This window comes from Adiantum capillus-veneris, chromosome 23 (assembly GCF_014529385.1).
Source record: "Adiantum capillus-veneris isolate H3 chromosome 23, ASM1452938v2, whole genome shotgun sequence".
Taxonomy (NCBI): domain Eukaryota; kingdom Viridiplantae; phylum Streptophyta; class Polypodiopsida; order Polypodiales; family Pteridaceae; genus Adiantum; species Adiantum capillus-veneris.
The window spans coordinates 140,180,557-140,200,804 of record NC_140953.1 but is presented as its reverse complement, the minus strand read 5'-3'; the positions used below and the strand labels follow the sequence as shown (position 1 = coordinate 140,200,804).

Sequence of the window (20,248 nt, the reverse complement as noted above, 5' to 3'; positions counted from 1 at the left end):
TAAAGAACGATGCACACTTCTATTACACTGAATCCATATGTACATTTGATGTGCTAGCTCTATCAGTGCACACGTTGTGTTGGGGCATATGTAGGTTGTAACCCCAAGGCCTCAAGGTAAAGTTGCAATACATTTGGTGACTCTGACAGTTCATGCTCTTCCATCCACTTTGCATCCATAGGTGGATAGTTCTTGAACTTCACCAAATAGCGTCTTGCAACCTGTCCCTTAACTTTTCTTTCCTTATGTGCCAAAATCTGCTCAGGAAACAAAATTTCATCAAGTTCCTCAACTTTTGGCTGGTGCTCATATGGCATATCTTCTGGCATATCACCCACGAATGGCTTAGAAGACTCACGTGAAACGCATTATGAATCTTCCAAGTGTCAGTCAATTTCAGCCTGTAAGCAACATCACTGATCTTATCAAGCAATTGAAAAGGAACATAGCAACGCATGCTGAGCTTCGGAAACAATCTCTCCTTGTCCTTCAAATCGCAAAAGTACCCAATCACCAGGTGAAAACAACATTCACGACGGTGATGATCAACAACCCTTTTCTGCTTTGCCCGAGTCTTCTCCAAGGTAAGCTTTATCTTCTTATACATTTCATCCATGTTTTCTACATATCGATCTACCTCAAAGATCTTGTCCTTTGTATGCAAAATGGGAGGAATCTTTTTGTCACCGTCAACAATCTCAAAAGGTGCCTTGCCTATGGACGAATGCATCGTACTGTTGTACGCATACTCAAGCATAGGAAAATACTGTTCCCACTTGCCCTTATTATCTGACACATAGCATTTCAATAGATCCAAGACAGTAGAATTAGCGTCTTCAGACTATCCATTAGTTTGTGGATGAAATGAAGTCGAGAACTTGAGTGTAGTGTCCATGTTCTCAAACAATCCTCTCCAGAACAAACTTGTCATGCGAGGATCACGATCACTGACAATCGATTGTGGCTTACCATGGTACTCAAACACATTGTACATGAATAATCGTGCCATCTGGTCAGATTTTATCTTCTTGCTGACAGGGATAAAATGGGCCTGTTTGCTGAACCTGCAAATAATGGTCCATATACCATTATTCCCTGTTGGCGTTCTTGGAAGATCAAAGATAGAGTCCATAGCAATGCTTTCCCATGGCTTATTCGGAATCGGCAGTGGCTGTAACAACCCTGGTGCCTTTTGCTTGTCAAACTTGACCTTTTGGCAAATAACGCATGCTCGCACAAAGGCATCCACATCTCTCCTCAAAGTAGGCCAATAAAAGAATGTCTCTACCGCTCTAATTGTCGCATCAATACCACAATGCCCTGCATATGGTGGGACATGACTCTCTACCATGACCTTATGTCGCAATGGGCTAGTAACACAAAGTCTGCCATGCTCCATCATAAAACCGTCTCTGAGGAGGTAGTGCTCATGATGTTGCCCCTCTAGCAACTGTTCAAAAATCCTTGCAAAATCTTCATTAGTAGCATACTGTTCCTTCATGTCATCCAGCTCATGATGATAAGGAATCGACACAGCTGAAATTTGTGGCTTCCTTGATAACGCATCAGCCACAACATTCTTCTTGCCTTCCACATGCATAATTTGGAAGTGGAACATAGAAAGAATGTTTGCACAATCGCATATGCTTTTCGGATAGCTTGACTGTGTCAAGAAGTAGCAAGGTCTGGTGATCTGTTTGGACAACAAAATCAGCACCTAACAGGCAGTGTTTCTAGCTAGAGAGCGCATGAATCACGGCCAATAGCTCTTTCTCATAGATTGCCTTGCAAGATTCTGCTCTCATAAGCTACTACTCGACAAATGACTTCCTGAGGTCTGGTAAAACAATCACGGGATCTGAAGTCAACTTTTCCTTTAAGAGACTGAAAGTTGAAATCTCTCTTTGGGTCCATCTCAAAGTGACCTTTTTCTTTTGCAAAGCGTGAAGAGGTGAAGCTATCTCTGCAAAATTCCTGATAAACCTTCTATAGTATGAACACAATCCCAAGAAGCTTCGAACGTCGTGCACAGTCTTTAAGTCTGGCCATGTCTTAATAGCTTCAACCTTTACGGGATCCATTCGGACACCATCCTTTGACACATTGTGGCCAAGAAAGTGGGTGTCTTCCAAGAAGAATTCACTTTTCTTAGGATTGACAAGTAACTTGTGACTGCGCAACTCTTCAAACACAATGTTCAAGTGACGACTATGCTCCTCTTCATTCTTTGAGTAGACTATCATGTCGTCAAAGAATGTGCCAACAAACTTCTGATGCGAGCGGAAAATCGGGTCCATCATTTTATTGAACGTGGTAGGAGCATTCATAAGACCAAATGACATCACTAAGAACTCATAAAGATCAAATGTCGTTCTAAACGCAGTCTTGTGCACATCCTCTGGCCTTATACAAATTTGATGGTACCCACTCTTAAGGTCTATCGTGCTGAAAATTGCAGCACCCTCTAAACGATCAAGAATATCATCAATCCTTGGGATAGGAAACGTGTTCTTGATGGTATTCGTGTTCAGCGCATGGTAGTCAATACACATGTGCCAAGAGCCATCCTTCTTCAACACTAAAAGCACTGGGGAGCAAAAAGGCGAAGAACTAGGCTGAATCAGCCCCTTCTCTAAAAGCTCCTCTACCTGGCCCATAATCTCTTTCTGTTGTGCCATACTAACCCTGTAGAGAGGTCTGTTTGGTGGGCTACACCCTGGCACCAAATCTATTGCATGGTCCTCAGGCCTCTTCGATAGGAATTGCGACGGTAATGAATGAGAAAAATAGTCATTAAACTCTCGCAAAAATGCTGACCTTTTGTTTATCTAACACAGATAAATTTGACTGACAATTATCTGAAACATCACGTGCAAAGATCAAGTAGACAGAAAGATGATTTTTGATTACAGAAGTGGTAGCCGAAGCAGATACAATAGGGACAGACTCCCCTTTGAGCTTTACATCCAAAACATGAGCTTTGCTGTCACCAACGTGTGACTATTATCTATCCTTTTTGTTGATTTCTTTCTTATTATCTATTTACTTTCACTTTTTGGAAACACCCCTCGGGAAATCTAACTGCCCTGCATTGCATAGCTAGTGTGGAATTGTCCAGAGGGAGTCCAGGCCTGAGGGCAAGAGAGCACTAAGGTTGGACAAGGACTATGGTTAGCTAAGTGGGGTCATTGACTAGCCAAAGTGGAATCCTTTGCTACAGAGGCTACATTTCAGTTCTGGATGTGGCCACAGTGTACAAAGAGGGTCGGATGACCTAGAAAGATACAATGGCAGCATCTCCTAAAATTTAGGGAACTGCTATTTTGGGACCTGAAAATGTGTTGGCGTCATTACCTCCGGAATGACAAGGGGAACATTTTCTTACTCTGCCGTGAAGTCAACTGGGCAACCGGTTGGGAGATTTTTAGGCGGCAACCCCGAAACGGGAAAATGCTTGTAAAAGTGCCAAGTGGCACATTCTGGTGCAGTTTCTAATGCAAGAGAGAGAGTTGGCGCTGAATTTTAAGCTGGGAGAGGCTCATTTGCAGCTTTTGTCACAGGTTAAGAGCTATGGAGTGCTTGCTTTCCCTCCTATGTACAGTGCGGTGCCAGGAGTGATGCCCTGCACGCTACGCACTGCCCTCTCTCTCCCCTTTGGCAGTATGTTATGCCCCTCTAGTGGGCTCTTCATTTGACCAATGTACAGTTGTGTGGGTTCATGCGCGATTGCCGAGGCAAGAGCCTCTTGCACAGGTACTGGATTAGCTAGCGGCTAATCCCCCCCGCAGGTACAGGTGAATTCGGAGAGGTTTCACGCCAAAAATCTCGTCCGATTCAAAGGGCAAGTAGCCCTACAGGTGCGGGAGCTCGAGGGCTTGCTACGGATGCGACCGGCACGCGAAACGGAGCCCGAAACAGTGAATTACAGCCTGCTGTGTATTTTTGCAGGTTTAGGGTTTTGGCCCTAAACGGACCCTAATTCCCCCAGGAGGTTCGGGGACGCAAGGGAACCGCTGTACAGGTGATCTGGCGCATTTTCAGGGCTGAAAACAGAGAATTCAGCGTGCTGCAGATTCTCGCCAGGTTTTGCAAAGTGCCCGTATGTGTCGGGAAAGTCGGCCAATGCGTGGGAATACTGACTGTGAAGGGTTCTAGTACAATTATGCTGCCGAAATCGGGCTGGAACAGTGGAAATTCAGCCGAGTTTGTGCGGGGCAGCTTGTAGGGAACCACAGCGTTTATTCCCTCTTTTGAACAATAAAGAAATACCGAAAGGGGCGCCTAAGTTAGGGGCCAATCTGGTGTCCGACTACTCATACAGGTGCAATCTAGCAGCCTGTATCCCTCTCCCCTTTGTTGTGTCTTGAAAGTACAGGTGAAATAGACGACTAATAATGGGTGAAAGCTAAATCAAGGTTTAAAGTAAAGTCTACCGCCCTTTTTGGATTGAACAGGCCGGTTATATTTGCCCCTATGTTGAAGGGTGATCGTTTTGCCGAAGACATCCAACACACTATGTACTCTGAACATCCACGGGATTCCCAGTAGCACATCACACCCTTCCAATGGCATGATATAGAATTCTTCAGTGTCCACATACGACTAAAAATCAGACACAGTTTCCAATGATGGGAGTAACACACTCTGAGTGGCCAGAACATGCCAACCCTGCCTCTGCCATGTACCCCATCTCTTCAGCTTTGATGCCTAGCTTCATAGCTAACTCTGGTGAGATAAAGTTTGCTTTGGCACCTGGATCGAATAAGATGAGTGCCATTTGATCTCTCACTTTACCCATGCTCGCATAACTAGTTGGCATTTGTACTTGGCCTGTCATCCACCATATCTGGCACCAAACCTACCGTGGGCTTAGGCTTCTTTTCTTTCTTATCTTCTTATCATCCGAATCAGCCAGCCTTTTCCTTAGTGGACAATCTGCAGCAAAGTGACCAGACTGCTGGCATATAAAGCATTTATTTTTTGCCATCAAGACCTTCTTTTCCTCGAGCGACTTGCGTACAAAAGGCTTCCTTTTTGGCTTTTTTGCCTACACTCTAGAAGTCCCGGCTGAGTCCTTACCCTTGTTGTCCTTTTTTGACCCCTGTGGTGCTTCAGGAGCCGTTTTGACAAAGAGCTTCTTTGCTGAATTTTTTTCTTTTGCTGTCCCCCATTTGCGTTGCCCGGGAACCCACTGTCCTCTCCCTTCATTAAGACAAGACCAGTGTTGGCAACTTCCATAAGTTGAGTGAGGGTAGCCACTCTGTTGTTTATACAGTAATCCCGAAGCCCTTTAGGCAGCCCACAACAATACTTTTCAATCTGCTCTGTCAGTGGTACAAACATGTAGGAGGTTACTGAGAGCAATGCTTTGCAAAACCTCTGATCGTACTCTTGTAGGCTCTTGCAAGTAGCCGCAGTGAGTTGGTGCCAATCAGTCATGACATCGGCTTCAAATTCATTTGACAGCCACGCAGATGCAAACATTGTTTGAAGCAGAGTTACCTGGGAACCCCACCCCATGGGCATGGAACGCCAAAACGGCGTTCCGGGGGGGGGGGGGGGGTGTACACTGCTCGGAACGGCTAGACGTTCCGCAGTGACTTTTGGTACCGGAACGGCAAGTCCGGAACGGTTCAGAACAGCCCGGAACGGCTGGGAATGGGCAAATTTTCAGATTTTGGTGATTTGTCTTGTGAACCTTTTCCTTTTTAAATGTCGCTTCCCCCACCCCATACCTTCACAATGCACACAAGCTTTCAAGGGCCAAAGCTAAAGCTCTACCCTCTCGAGTCTGGAGTCTCGACTCTCAAGCTCTAGCGTCTTTCAAGCTTTCAAGTCTAGACTCTAGAATCTACAAGGCTAAAAGCTCTCCCCCTCTCTCTCAAGCTCTCTCCCTCTCTCTCTCAACTTTCAAGCTCTCTCTCTCCCCCCTTCCCTCTCTCCCCCTCTCAAGCTCTCAAGTCTACATGACACACGTTTACCATAGTAAGATTGAATGGTCTTCAAATCAAGTGTTTTGTGAGTGTTAAGAGTCAAAGGACTCTGATACTACTTCAATTACACAAAGCTTGAAATTGCATTATTTGGGTATTTTTATGCCTCGCGTTCCGTGCCGTTCCCGTTCCGCGTTCTGCGTTCCGGGTAACTATGGTTTGAAGTATATTCATGTGGTGGATGCCTGTCCTTGCATTAACAATGTTGTCCACCATGTAAGCGCATTGTCTTTCAAGAAAGTGGCGGCTTTTCTGACCTTAGAGGCCTTTGTAAAATTCCCCCCTGCATAAGCTGTATCAAACTGCTAGAGGAAAGTAAGAGCCTTTGCCTTATCCTTGAAGCCGCTAAAAGTGCTAAACTTTACAGCTGCACCACCTTCTTTGTAAGCTTTCGGTTTCTCCAATGCCCCCAAATTGTCATAGGGAATTTCCTGCAACATGGGCTGAAACCGGCCCGTGGTGGGGCAGTAGGCGTTGGCTTTCACCCGATATTCTTTACTTAAAACACACACACAGAGCACTTTGCAAAGGAGACCTGTAACGGGAATTAACACTTGATCACACACACGGCTCGGAAGCTAGAATGCTCCGATCAGACGCCGACAACTTGTAGGCCCCAAAATTGGCGCCCCTTTCGGTATTTCTTTATTCTTTAGGAGGGTAAATTACAAGGTAAGGTCTTGGGAATCCTTCACGTGTATCCACCTAGATACCATTTGATTTGGCCAAATTTCGGCAGCATAACAGCCCCAAAACTTGCGCGAAACCAATTCCCCTGCTGGAACTCGCTTGCACTGTCGTATACCCTCTGATTCCTGTCCAAAAACAGTAAATTCAGCACGCTGTATTTACTGGTTTTTTGCCCTGTTTTCAGCCCCAAACAGTCCCCTAACTGTCCTCTGCCAGTGGGGCACGATTCCCAATGATCTTGGCGTCCGTATGGCTGAAAAACAGTAAATATACAGCGCATACACAGCGCTGATTTTGCACCTGTACGGTGAGGTTATGACCCTCACCAGTGCCTGCTTCGGAGCAGCAGTTAGTTACCCCTGTTCCTGCTCAAGGAAGCTCTTGCCTCAGCACAAAAGCATGAACCCACAAAAGCATGAGCCGTTTTCACAAAGGGCTTCTTTGTTGAATTTTTCCTTTGCTGCCCTTCTTTATCACTGCTCGGAAATCCACTGTCCTCTCCTTTCAACAGGGCAAGACCAGTGTTCGCAACTTCCATAAGCTGAGTAAGGGTAGCCACTCTGTTCTTTGTACAGTAATCACGAAGCCCTTTAGGCAGCCCACAACAATACTTCTCTATCTGCTCTGTCAGTGGCACAAATCTGTAGGAGGTCACTGAGAGTAACGCTTTACAAAACCTCCTATTGTACTCCAGCAAGCTCTTGCACGAAGCTGAAGTAAGCTGGTGCCAATCTGTCAGGACAATGGCTTCAAATTCATTTGATAGCCAAGCAGATGCAAACATTTGCTTGAAGTAAACCCAAGTGGCGGGTGCCTGTCCTTGCATTAACAATGTCGTCCACCATGTAAGCGCATTGTCCTTTAAGAAAGTGGCAGCTTTCCTAACCTTCGAGGCCTCTGTAAAATTCCCTCCCGCATAAGCTGTATCAAACTGCTGGAGGAAAGTGAGGGCCTTTGTCTTATCCTCGAAACCATTGAAGGTACTGAACTTTACCGCTGCACCACCTTCTTTGTAAACCTTCGGCTTCTCTAGTGCCCCCAAGTTGTCATACGGAATGGTCTGCAACATGGGCATTGTACTAGGCATGATCGGCACGCCTTGGCCATTCACATTTTGCGTAAGAGGTGCGATATCTGGCTGCTGTCCAGAAAAACCAGCCATGCCAAAATGACCCTGAGGCACCCCAAACTGGCCCTGGTTGCCGTGGAAACCTTGCTGCATGCCGATAGTACCATACATGGGGTTTGGCATGATGCCTTGCATACCCCCGAACACTGTTCCTGGCATGTACGGCTGACTTCCAGACGCATAACCAGCCATACTTTGGAACACTTATCCACCCCCGAAATACCCAGGATGTACCATGGGTGGTGGAAAAACTGAGTGCATAGCCTGGTATCCAGCTCCCTGTCCATTCAAGACAGCATGCTGGCTCTGAAAGGTGGCGGGCTGAACTGACATAACCTGTGGAATAGGCGTTCTAGCCACCTGTTCAAGCACGGGAGGAACCTGCTTTGGAGCCCCCGACTCCGCAACATGCGAGTGTTCCCTTTCCTCCTGCGCCTTATGAAGTACCTGGGCTTGAGCTTCAACAAGCTCCGTACGCGGCGTAGGTTGTCTATTTTGCTGTTGCACTGGTGGCGCTTGCAAGAATTCCATAAACCTCGGATTCTGCACCAGCTGCGAAAAGACATTCACCGCGGCAACTAACTGAGTCTTAAACGCATCATCCTCAAGTTGCCCCGTCATAAAGCCCTGTACTACTGGAGGGACATTCACGTGACAGGAGGTATAGACTGACGTGGCCGTGAGCTCTCGCCAATCTCAAAAACCATAGGAATCTCCTGCCTGTCCTTTGGAGAGGAACCCTCTTCCATAATTCCCTTCCCCTTGTCGGCCATAGTGTAATCCCCGCGTTCTTGCACTGTGTGTCTTTACCCTGAACAATCCAGGCTCACTCTTTGAGGAAAAAGTGATTGATGTCCCGGCAACGGAACCATGAAACCGGCCCGTGGTGGGGCGGTAGGCGTTGGCTTTCACCCGATATTCTTTACTTAAAACACACACACAGAGCACTTTGCAAAGGAGACCTGTAACGGGAATTAACACTTGATCACACACACGGCTCGGAAGCTAGAATGCTCCGAGCAGACGCCGACAACCTGTAGGCCCCAAAATTGGCGCCCCTTTCGGTATTTCTTTATTCTTTAGGAGGGTAAATTACTTTAGGAGGGTAAATTACAAGGTAAGGTCCTGGGAATCCTTCACGTGTATCCACCTAGATACCATTTGATTTGGCCAAATTTCGGTAGCATAACAGCCCCAAAACTTGCGCGAAACCAATTCCCCTGCTGGAACTTGCTTGCACTGTCGTATACCCTCTGATTCCTGTCCAAAAACAGTAAATTCAGCACGCTGTATTTACTGGTTTTTGCCCTGTTTTCAGCCCCAAACAGTCCCCTAACTGTCCTCTGCCAGTGGGGCACGATTCCCAATGATCTTGGCGTCCGTATGGCTGAAAAACAGTAAATATACAGCGCATACACAGCGCTGATTTTGCACCTGTACGGTGAGGTTATGACCCTCACCAGTGCCTGCTTTGGAGCAGCAGTTAGCTACCCCTGTTCCTGCTCAAGGAGGCTCTTGCCTCAGCACAAAAGCATGAACCCACACAACTGTATATCAGTCAAATGAGGAGCCCTCTTGTGGGGCATCACATAACTGCACGTAGGGGAGAGAGAGAGCAGTGTGTAGTGTGCAGGGCATCACTCCTAGCACCACACTGTACATGAGAGGGAAAGGAAGCACTCCATAGCTCTTAACCTGTGACAAAAGCTGAAATGAGGCCTCTCCCAGCATAAAAATCAGCGCCCATTTTTTTGCAAGAGGAAAGTTCATGAAAAGTTGACACTTGGCGCATTTACAAGCATTTGCCCGTTTCGGGCTCGCCGCTTAAAAATATCATGACCGGTTGCCCAGTTGACTTCGCGGCAGAGTTATAAAATGTTCCCCTAGTCATACCGGAGGTAATGACGCGAACACATTTCATGGCCCAAAATAGCAGTTCCCTAAATTTTAGGAGATGCTTCCGTTGGGCTCCCACTGGTCTTCTGACCATCTATCCTCATTGGGACCGCATCCAAAAATGCAATGTGGCCCAACTGTCAGATACTTTTTGTTGGTAGTCCCACCTTGACTTTACGCCTTAATTGAGTTCACTTCCTAGTATCCACCAACTTACTAAGTGCAACGGGGGGACCTACATGATCTTGCTCTGAGCCTAGACATCCTCTTACCATACGAATTCCAGTTCCGACCACTTCCCGTCTGCGGGTGAATCTACTGTTCACATTGGCCATACAATGTCCGACCGTTTGCTACTTCAAAAAGAGGGTCTTAAACAAATAAAATAAACCCCATTGGAAAGAAACCAACAACCAAGGTTAGCAGTTGCCACATCTCTGTGACATGGTTAATAACTGCCACGTCCTCGTGACATGGGCACTGTGATAGGGATCATCGGTACGTCTTGGCCATTGACATTTTGCGTCATAGGTGCCATATCTGGCTGTTGTCTAGAAAAGCCAGCCATGCCAAAATTGCCCTACGGCACCCCAAACTGGCCCTGGTTGCTTTGAAAGCCTTGCTGCATACCGATGCTACCATACATGGGGTTTGGCATCATGCCTTGCATACCCCCAAACATTGTTCGTGGCATATAATGCTGGTTTCCAGGCGCATAACCAGCCATACTTTGGAACACAGATCGACCCCCGAAATACCCAGGATGTACCGGGGTGATGGAAAAACTTGATGCATTGCCTGGAAACTGGTTCCGTGTCCCTGTAACACAACATGCGGGCTTGGAAAGGTGGCGGGCTGAACTCGCAAAGCCTTTAGAATAGGCGTCCTAACCACCTGTTCATGGACGGAAGGAACCTGTTTTGGAGCCCCTGACTCCGCAACATGCGAGTGCTCCCTCTCCTGTTGGGACGCATGAAGTATTTGGACTCGAGTCTCAACAGGCTCCACGGGCTGTGTGAGTTGCCTTGTCTGCTGTGGCACTAGTGGCGCTTGCAAAAACTCCATAAACCTTGGGTTCTACACCAATCAAGAAAACACTTTCACAGCGGCAACTAAGTGCGTCCTAAACGCATCATCTTCAAGTTGCCCAGTCATAAAGCCCTGCACTGGGGGAACATTCACATCAACAGGAGGTACAGACCGGGTGGGCCGTGAACTCTTGCCAACCTCAAAACATTGTAGGAATTTCCTGTGTGTCCTTCGAAGAGGAACCCTCTTCCATAATGCTCTTGCCTTTGTCGGCCATAGTGTAATCCCGCGTTCTTGTACTCTGTGTCTTCACCAAACCAACCAAGGCTCACTTCTTGAGGAAAAAGTGATTCTTCTTGGCAACCGAACCATGAAACCGGCCCGTAGGGCGGTAGACTTTGGATTTCACCCGAAACTTTACTCTAGACTTTAGGACACGGAAAAACTTGCAAATAAAACCTGTGACAGGAATTAACACTTCAACATACACGGCTTGAAAGCTAGTGCTACCAAGCAGACGCCGACACTTGTTGGCCCCAAAGACTGGCGCCCCATTGGATATTTTTTATTGTATTCAAAGAGGGAATAAAACTCGTGATTTCCGACAAGCTGCCCCGCATAATTTGGGGTGAAAATGACCTAATCAGGCCCGATTTTGGAGGACAAACAGGCTATTCCTCCAGTGTTTGAGGTTGGCGAGAGTTCACGGCCACCCTTGTCTGTACCTTTTGTTGATTGCTCCACAAGATCAAGAGTATATGATTGGGCAACTAGACGAGGATGCGTTCAGGACAGTTCGGTGCTGCAATGAATGTGTTCTCTCGGTTGGTGCAGAATCCTAGTCTTATGGAATATCTGCAAGTGCCGCCAATGCCACAGCAGACAAGGCCACGGTTTCATGCAGTAGAGCCTGTTGAGGCTCAAGCCCAGGTCCCTTGTGCGTCCTAGCAGGGCAGAGAGCACTCACATGTTGCGGAGTCACGTGGGGCTCCAGGACAAGTTCCTTCTGTCACGAATAGGTGGTTAGGACGCCTATTTCACAGGCTTTTTGGGGGTGGATCAGTGTTTCAGAGCATGGCTGGTTATGTGTCTGGAAACCAGAAATATATGCCAGGAAGAGTGTTTGGGGGTATGCAAGCATGATGCGAAACCCCATGTATGGAAATATTGGCATGTAGCAAGGGTTTCAGGTCAACTAGGGCTAGTTTGGTATGCCACATGGCAATTTTGGCATGGCTAGTTTTTCCGACCAGCAGACACATATAACACCAGTGACGCAAATTGTCAATGGCCAAGGGGCGTAGATGATCCCTATTATGGTGTCCATGTTGCGGACGCTTCCCTATGACAATTTGGGAGCACTGGAAAAGCCAAAAGCCTACAAAGAAGGTGGTGCAGCTGTGAAGTTTGAAACTTTCAGCGGCTTTGAGGATAAAGCAAAGGCTCTTACTTTCCTCCAGCAGTTTGATACAACTTATGCAGGGGGGAAATAGAGGCCTCTTAAGGTCAGGAAAGCTGCCACTTTCTTGAAAGGCAATGCGCTCACATGGGGGACGACATTGTTGATGCAAGGACATGCACCCGCCACATGGGTATACTTCAAGTAAATGTTTGCATCTGCGTGGCTGTGAAATGAATTTGAAGCCGCTGTCATGACAGATTGGCACCAACTCACTGCGGCTACTTGCAAGAGCCTACAGGAGTACAATCGGAGGCTTTGTAAAGTGTTGCTCTCAATAACCTCCTACAAGTTTGTGCCACTGACAGAGCAGATTGAGAATATTGTTGTGGGCTGCCTAAAGGGCTTTGAGATTACTATACAAAGAACAGAGTGGCTACCCTTACTCAACTTATGGAAGTTGCCAACATTTGTCATACCTTGTTGAAGGCAGAAGACAGTGGGTTTCAGGGCAACGTGAAAGGGGGTACGTCAAAGAAAGACCAACAAAGAGGTCCTTTGCAAAGCGGCTCTTGAAGCTTCCCAGGAGTTTGAAAGAGGAGAAAGCTAAAGCGGCTCTTGAAGCTTCCCTGGAGTCTGAAAGAGAAGAGAAAGCTGAAGATTCACCCGAGTCTTCTGGAGCACAGGCCAAAAGAAAGAAAATTAAAGGAAAAGTTGCAAGACGGTATTTGGTGAAGTTCAAGAACTATCCACCTATGGATGCTAAGTGGATGGAAGAGTGTGAACTGCTAGAGTCACCAAATGTATTGCAGCTTTACCCTGAGGCCTTTGGGTTACAGCCTACGTATGCCCCAACTCAACGCGCTCAAAGGAGGGGTAATGATGAAGCTAACACCTCAAATGTATAGTCGGATTTAGTGCAATAAAAGTGGACACTGTTCTACGAATGCGAAAGGTATTATGCTCACTTCTATCGTAGATGAAATGACAAAAGTATGAAGGTCTCATTAAGTCATTTGTACTATGTTTCATGACCTTTCTTGCGGATACATGTGATGATAAAAGGGTGCTAATCACACTAAATCATATATACATGCAATCGAGGACGTTTGCGATTTCAAGAGGGACGTATGTCACGAGGTTGTGGCAACCACTAACCTTAGTTGTTGGTTTCCTTCCCTTGATTTTTCTTTAATTTTTGGGACCCTCTTTTTGAAGTCACAAATGGCCGGATAGTGTGTGACCAGTGTGAAATGGCCGACGGCAGAGAGTTTCACCCCCAGTCGGGAAGGGCAGGTCGTCACGAGATGGTCAGGCCAGTCGACACTAGACTCCGAGCAGTAAAAGGGCGTCTAGGCTGAGTTCATAGCATTTAGGCCCCTTGCGACACTTATAACTTGGTGGCTACTAGGAAATTAACTCGAAAGAGGCAAACTGGACACTTGGCGGCAATGTGCTAGCTTGCATGAAGAGGGGACGCCCAAACGGCTGATTTTGACCATGCAAGGGCTACTGTGTGTGTGAGTAGTGGGTGCAGGTGATCACAACTTTAATGGAAAGCTTGCCTTCTCCCTTGCTCTATGTTGCACGATGATTCCGCTCTCGTGCATCTCTCTTCCCCTTTGAATACACAAACGTGATTCCCCGCTCGAGGGCTTTTCATCTGTATGTACAACTGTGTGGGTTCATGCGCGATTGCCGAGGCAAGAGCCTCTTGCACAGGTATTGGATCAGGTAGTTGCTAATCCTCCGCAAGTACATGTGAATTCGGAGAGATTTCACGCTAGATACCTCGTCCAATTCAAAGGGCAAGTAGCCCTACAGATGCGGGAGCTCGAGGGCTTGCTATGGATGTGAGCAGCACGTGAAACGGAGCCCGAAACAGTGAATTACAGCCTGCTGTGTATCTTTGCAGGTTTAGGGTTTTGACCCTAATTGATCCCTAATACCCCCAGGAGCTTTGGGGAAGTGATGGGATCATTGTACAAGTGATCTGGTGCATTTTCAGGGCAGAAAACAGAGAATTCAGCGTGCTGCAGATTCTTCGCCAGGTTTGGGAAAGTGTCCGTATGCACCGGGAAAGTCACCTTTGGCATGGGGATTTTGTCTGTGAAGCCTCCTACTGTGGTTATGTTGCCGAAATCGGGCTAGCCCGGTAAAAGCAAGACAGCTCCTAGGAACTTATAGGTTTTCTCCCAAGTTTTTATAAGAATAAAAAAATACCGAAAGGGGCGCTAGTCTTTGGGGCCTCCAGGGTGTCACTGTCTGCTTGGTAGCACTCTAGCTGCCAAGCCGTGCTTTGTTTGAAGTGTTGATTCCAATCACAGGTTTAATCGGTGTCGTAAAGTTCAAGTAAAGAATCAGGTGAAAGCTAAAGTCTACCACCTTGCGGGCCGGTTTCATATAGCCTCAAGCCAAAAGGCATGTGACCCGTTTTTCCTCTCTACAAAGCCATTTTACATAGGGGGTGTATGACATTGTACATTGGTGTTTTATTCTTGGACTAGCTAGAAACGCATTGAACTCGTTTAACATAGCCCGCCCACCTGGTGTGCATTGGACCACAAACATCACTGTGTACAAGTTGTAATTTGCAAGTAGCCGGTATAGATCGATTCTTTAAAAACTTAGAACATTGTATTTTGCCCAAAACAGAGTCTTCACATATATGTTTCAACGGTGCCTCAAGAGGGGACAACGAAGCAACCATAGCAGATTTCTGCAAACGTAGCAAATTGGCAAAATTTAGATGACCAAAACGAGCATGCCAAAGTTTTGCATTTGAAATAGCCTTCGGATCAGAAACTCCACATTCTGAATCTTCTACACATTTCTTGTATCAAAGTACCAATGCCACAAAACGAAGTACCAATGCCACAATAGTATCACCAAAAGTGAGATCATGCACAGTACATCTATTATCCACAAACAAACTCGAGTACAAGTTTGCAAGCAAAGATGCATGCAAGAGATTCTTCTTGATCCTAGGTACATACAAAGCATCCAAAAGTGTGAAAGAGTTGCCACGTGCAACAATTTGCACAATCCTTTTTCCCCCTGAGAGAGAGAGAGAGAGAGAGAGAGAGAGAGAGAGGTCTTGTCAAAATTAGTGTTTACATCTCGAGTTATTGTATCCTTCTTATTTTGCTTTGTTTGTGCTAATGTGCAGGAAGGAACATCACAAGCAAGATATCTTCAGTCAAGGCTTATACCTGCACATAAGGACCCCCCTTACGAACAGGTACATTATGGTAGCGTGATAACTTTTTGTGTTTGCTTAAAAAAGAAATCTGCAATGCTGGTTAATGGGATTTGCTTGTGATCTATTGTCCAGGAGGCAAGATTCCCCCAGCTTCGTTCATTGAATCCAGACCAGAGGGCTCGCTTAAAGAGCAAGTTTTTTCATGTAGATGATTTGAGCTTTTGTGAATGGATGCGGAGCCTGAAACTTGTGCCTGCTGAGCCTCATTGACAAATGAAGCTTTTGCAACTGCCCAGTATTCTTTGTAACCGTCCAGGAATTCCCACCTCAGAATGGAGGCCTTAATGTACAAGTGTCGCTACCTCTCAAGGTGACTTTGTGGATAGGGTTGAGAACAGAGGCAATGTGTATTGTTGAGATAAATTTTCCTTAGTAAAAAGCCAAACCTGGAAGAATCTCCTGAAAGAGAGCTTCCCAGTTTCTTTATATTTTTGCTCAACTAGAAGCGGTCAATTTTTGCCAAGGCTTCTTGTTCGTTCACTTTGAAGATTTTTAGTTTATATGGAGCCATTGGTACAGATTGGGAGTTGAAGCTTTCATAGAAAACACCCTTGTCAAGAAGGATGACATATGTTGGACGGCAATGTACTTGCATCAGTTATTCACCAGTTGCAATACATATGCTATATTATTTCAACCAAGTTGCAATACTTAACACACCCCAGTTTCGGGCGCAAAAGGCCCATGGGGATTTACTAGCAGTGTTTTGACTTCATGAAGCTGTACAAAACTAAGGTGGTACGTATAAACAAGGTGCATCAAGGCAGCATATAAAGCAAGTGCAATCCAAATGACATGAGGAAGGAATGGTGCTATGTAATCTTGCCTGACAAAAGGGTGAAAGATGTAGATGTGCTGCAGCTCAGCGTCGGTGTGCGTCCTCCACTGTCTTCGAAGAGTCTTGCTAAAATATTCCATCAATGCGTAGTCTCTCTCTCTCTCTCTCTCTCTCTCTCTCTCTCTCTCTTCTTCTCGGGTGTGTGGGTGTGTGTGTGTGTGTGTGTGCGTGTGTGCGCTAATAAAAAGAGGAAAATGGTATAACCTTTCTATCACCAAGTGTGGTAGATTGGTTATGCCATTTCCCTCTTGAATAATAGGTCTTGAGTTCAACTCCTCGTCGGCTAGATATTTAAGGTCTCTTGGGATAGTTTCCTACGACGTTAACACTCTTCTTCTTCTTCTTCTCTCTCGGGACAGTTTCCTACGACGTTATATATATATATATATATATGTGTGTGTGTGTGTGTGTGTGTGTGTGTGTGTGTGTATAATTAACTGGGCCCAAAGGCTATTGGCAACTGAAAGGGTTGATAAATTGACTCAACTGAAATTATTGAATACATGTGCAAGAAGGTAAGGGAAAATCCTTGCCTGAAGACCGCTTTTGAATGATTCAACACTCTTAATCAGCTGAGCAGAGAACTCCATCAAGTGTGACAAATGTCAAAGGGAAACCAAAGAAACTCCAAGATATAGGCAAGGATGCGTAAGAAGTCGGGAGCATATCTATACAAGGTATGAAAGCTAGTTGCGGAGATGGAAAAAAAAAAAGCTAGTTCATGGACAAGTTGGCGATATGTTATCTTTTTCCCCTCCCAAAACTCACAATGGTTGAGTAAATTATATTGACAACCACAAGAAATTACAAATTCTTGTCATGCTCATGCCGAGCCATGACATTTCTAAGAGGTGGTTGATACATAGACCGTAAGGGGAGCCACACCGCGGAAAACGTAGTGCCCTTATTATTAAGAGTCGGTTCCTATGATGCCAATTAACCTGTTCCATTCATCAAAGTTCTTATGTTTCCCAAAGGTTAGGATCGCCCCCCTTGCTTTCTTGTATTATCGTTGTGAACATGGCTATTTCCATGGGTTTGTCAAATATACGACCGTTCTTAGCCTTCCAGACCTAGCAGAATTTAACAATTTGTGTTGCAATAAGCAGCTCTTGGTTTTTAAGAACCGTCTTTCAAAAGCAGATCGTTCTTCTTAGCCGATCCTAGAATCCAGTCAGTAAGGCTCGGAGGCATTGGAGTTTATCTTATGCTAAGTTGTCAAAATATATGATTATTGTGTTATTTGATGAGTAAAAGTAAAATTTGAAGGCTGCAAATGTTACAAAGGTAGAGAGACGAATGTTCTTCAATAACAACTTGACTCCTTACGAGAGTAGTGCATGGGGAAGAGGAACCTTGAATCTTGGATTCCTCTATTACTTTTGAAGGAAGCTATGAATGAGGGGTAGACTACACAAATTGAAATTTGGAAGGGTTTTACATCAACTTATATACGCCATGCAAAAGAAATGATGTTCTTTTTTTTTTCTTTTTTTTTTTTGGGTGGGGTTTTGTGTGTGTTGGGGGGGATACTCACAAGAATGCAGTTAGTTGTCCTTTTTCATCTTAAGTGACTTTTGCAAAACTCCTACCAACTAATTGGTCAAAAAGATGGGATGCACAAGTGACCATGGATTAAAACGTGCTCATTCTCAAGCAAAAGACTAATGCTGGTGAGGCTATCATAATGCCAGAAGATTCACTGTTATAGCCGTGCCTATACGATTTCTTTTCAATTTACAAGTCTCAAGGGTCTAGTTTTTACTCCAAAAATGATGGTGAGGGTATCATAATGCTAGATGATTCATTGCTTTCTGAATTGTCCAACTTTTACTCTCAATATAAAATTCAATCAAGTGGATTTACAAGTCTCGCTTTTGTTGTTTGTCGTCGTTGCCACCCCCTTGGCTTGACACATAACGGCCCATAAAATGCAATATGACCAAGTGAGCATAGCAAGCCTCCAAGCTCAAATTCGCTTCTTCTAAATTGAAGCCTTCATCACATAGCTGTCAAGGTTGTGGGGAGCCGGGTAGAGAATCTGCGCCATCGATCTACAACATTTTATTTTGCAGAATGCATATCTGCAGCCGTGTGATGCACGCTACATCAGCTGGCGGAATTTGCCCAGCCTGCAGCCAATGATGGAGCTCCAACTCAGGTGCTGATACGTCAGTGGCTGGATTCTACCAATTGACCCATTCTCTGCAACTGCCACATTAGCACGCAGAATTCTGTGTGCTTCGTGAATGTACCCGTCCCCTCTCCCACGACCATTGAGTATCAGTTCCCTCTCCCTCGACCATTGAAGACCGGGATTGATCGTGCACAGACCATTCCCATAATCAACGCTCTCGACCTCCACCGATCGCCCATGATCAACGGAATGGTCAGTGCACAACCATTCCCTACACAATCTTTCACCTTGTTCTGACTTGATCCTATTGCCTAGTGCAGCCAGGGTACAAATGCCAAAGGAAGGCTTCAGTATCTTTTCTGGACTAGTGGAGTTGGCATTGGATTGATGGGCTGTCTTCTTCCCTGCCCACAATAATAGAAGAGCCCCGACCTCGACCCTCCTCCCCACCGCCATCCTGCACAACGGGCATACCCCGCGCAAAGCAAAATGTGCGACCCATTTGTGTGTGTAAGGCCAACTCAATCTTCACCCAGCGCTAGGCACCCCAACCCAGCTGGCAAACATACTCCCCACTGCCGGCATCGCCCGAACTGTGCTACGAAAAAACCCTATCAATCCACAGCTGTGCCAGGAGCCCCCAAAAAAAGAAGCATCAGTATTCCCGTTCATTCACTAAGGGCATGTTGTTAAGTAGCAAGTGAGCAAATTAATATGTTTTAGATTGTTGTTTTGCCTCGTAACGGTATCCTAGTAGGTCCCCTTAAGGCTACCATGGTGAGAGTTATCCTTTTTTTGCAACTACCTCTGTCCATCCATGTCAATGTGGATGCCTGCAAGCAATTGCAACAAGTGTGTAGACTAGTAGATGGTTAAAATTTTCTCTCATAATAATTATTAACTCTTTCGATTACCTCAAAGCATCCATGCCAATTTGGATGCCTAGAGACAGTTGTATGTGAACTAAAATTTTGTTTGGGATAGTTATGGTGGAAAAAAAATGAATCTTAGTTATATCTTAAGCTAATATTTTTCTCCTCTAAGGTTAGCAGCATAGTGATGTAATTTCATGCTCAATTGTCTCTAGCCATTCATGTCATGGCTAGAGTTAGGTGAGCATGAAACTAAATCACTTTGCTCACCTTCCAATTCATCACAAGTCTCTAGCCATCTATGCCAGTGTGGATGGCTAGAGACAAGTGAGCATCACATTGTATCACTTCGCTCACCTGCCAATATGATGTTATAGCCGCTTGTCTCTAGCTATCCACGTCAGCATGCATGCCAAGAGATAGGTTTCATAATGATATGTAAAATTTCAAATATGATTGTAATGTTTGCCACATTCATCTTTTTTAGTTCAAATCATCTGGAAGTGTTCAAGTAAAGGATTTCAAATTTCAAAAAGATGAATGTTTGCCACATTCATCTTTTTTAGTTCAAATCATCTGGAAGTGTTCAAGTAAAGGATTTCAAATTGCACTATTGATATTGTTGTGCTAGTCCTCTAGTACGTGGAGGACATCGGAGAGGAAGATGAAATTTTTCATGAGCTTCAAGTATCTTAGATAATAGTGGTCAAATAAGTGCAAATTCTGCCACAAATATGACAAAAGGTTTGGAGACACATAGTCAAGAATTGCAGCTTGGTCCCATAGATAAAGTTGACGAGTCTCTTGATCCACAAGGGGAATGCTTACAAATAGTCCCGTATGTCATAAGGGATGAAGTAGCAGTAGAGATAGAGACATGGGATGAAGCAACAGCAGAGATAGAGACATGGGATGAGCACAAGCTCTGCATGCATAGAGGACAAGATGTTCTTTAGTCTACTCACTAGTGGGCACATCCAATAAGCCTCTTCCTCTTAGTATG

The 20,248-nt window shown here is 45.4% G+C and overlaps 1 protein-coding gene across 1 annotated transcript in view; it reads left to right on the top strand.

The window, feature by feature from the left end:
• Nucleotides 1-16,035, top strand: part of LOC147428705 (Sec23/Sec24 protein transport family protein) — a 50,786-nt gene extending 34,751 nt beyond the window's left edge. The window contains exons 4-5 of the mRNA XM_086496975.1: nt 15,306-15,377; nt 15,471-16,035. Of these exons, the coding sequence (XP_086353101.1) occupies nt 15,306-15,377; nt 15,471-15,608 (210 nt within the window). The 3' untranslated portion in view covers nt 15,609-16,035. The remainder of the gene's footprint in view (nt 1-15,305; nt 15,378-15,470) is intronic.
• Nucleotides 16,036-20,248: the final 4,213 nt, after the last annotated feature.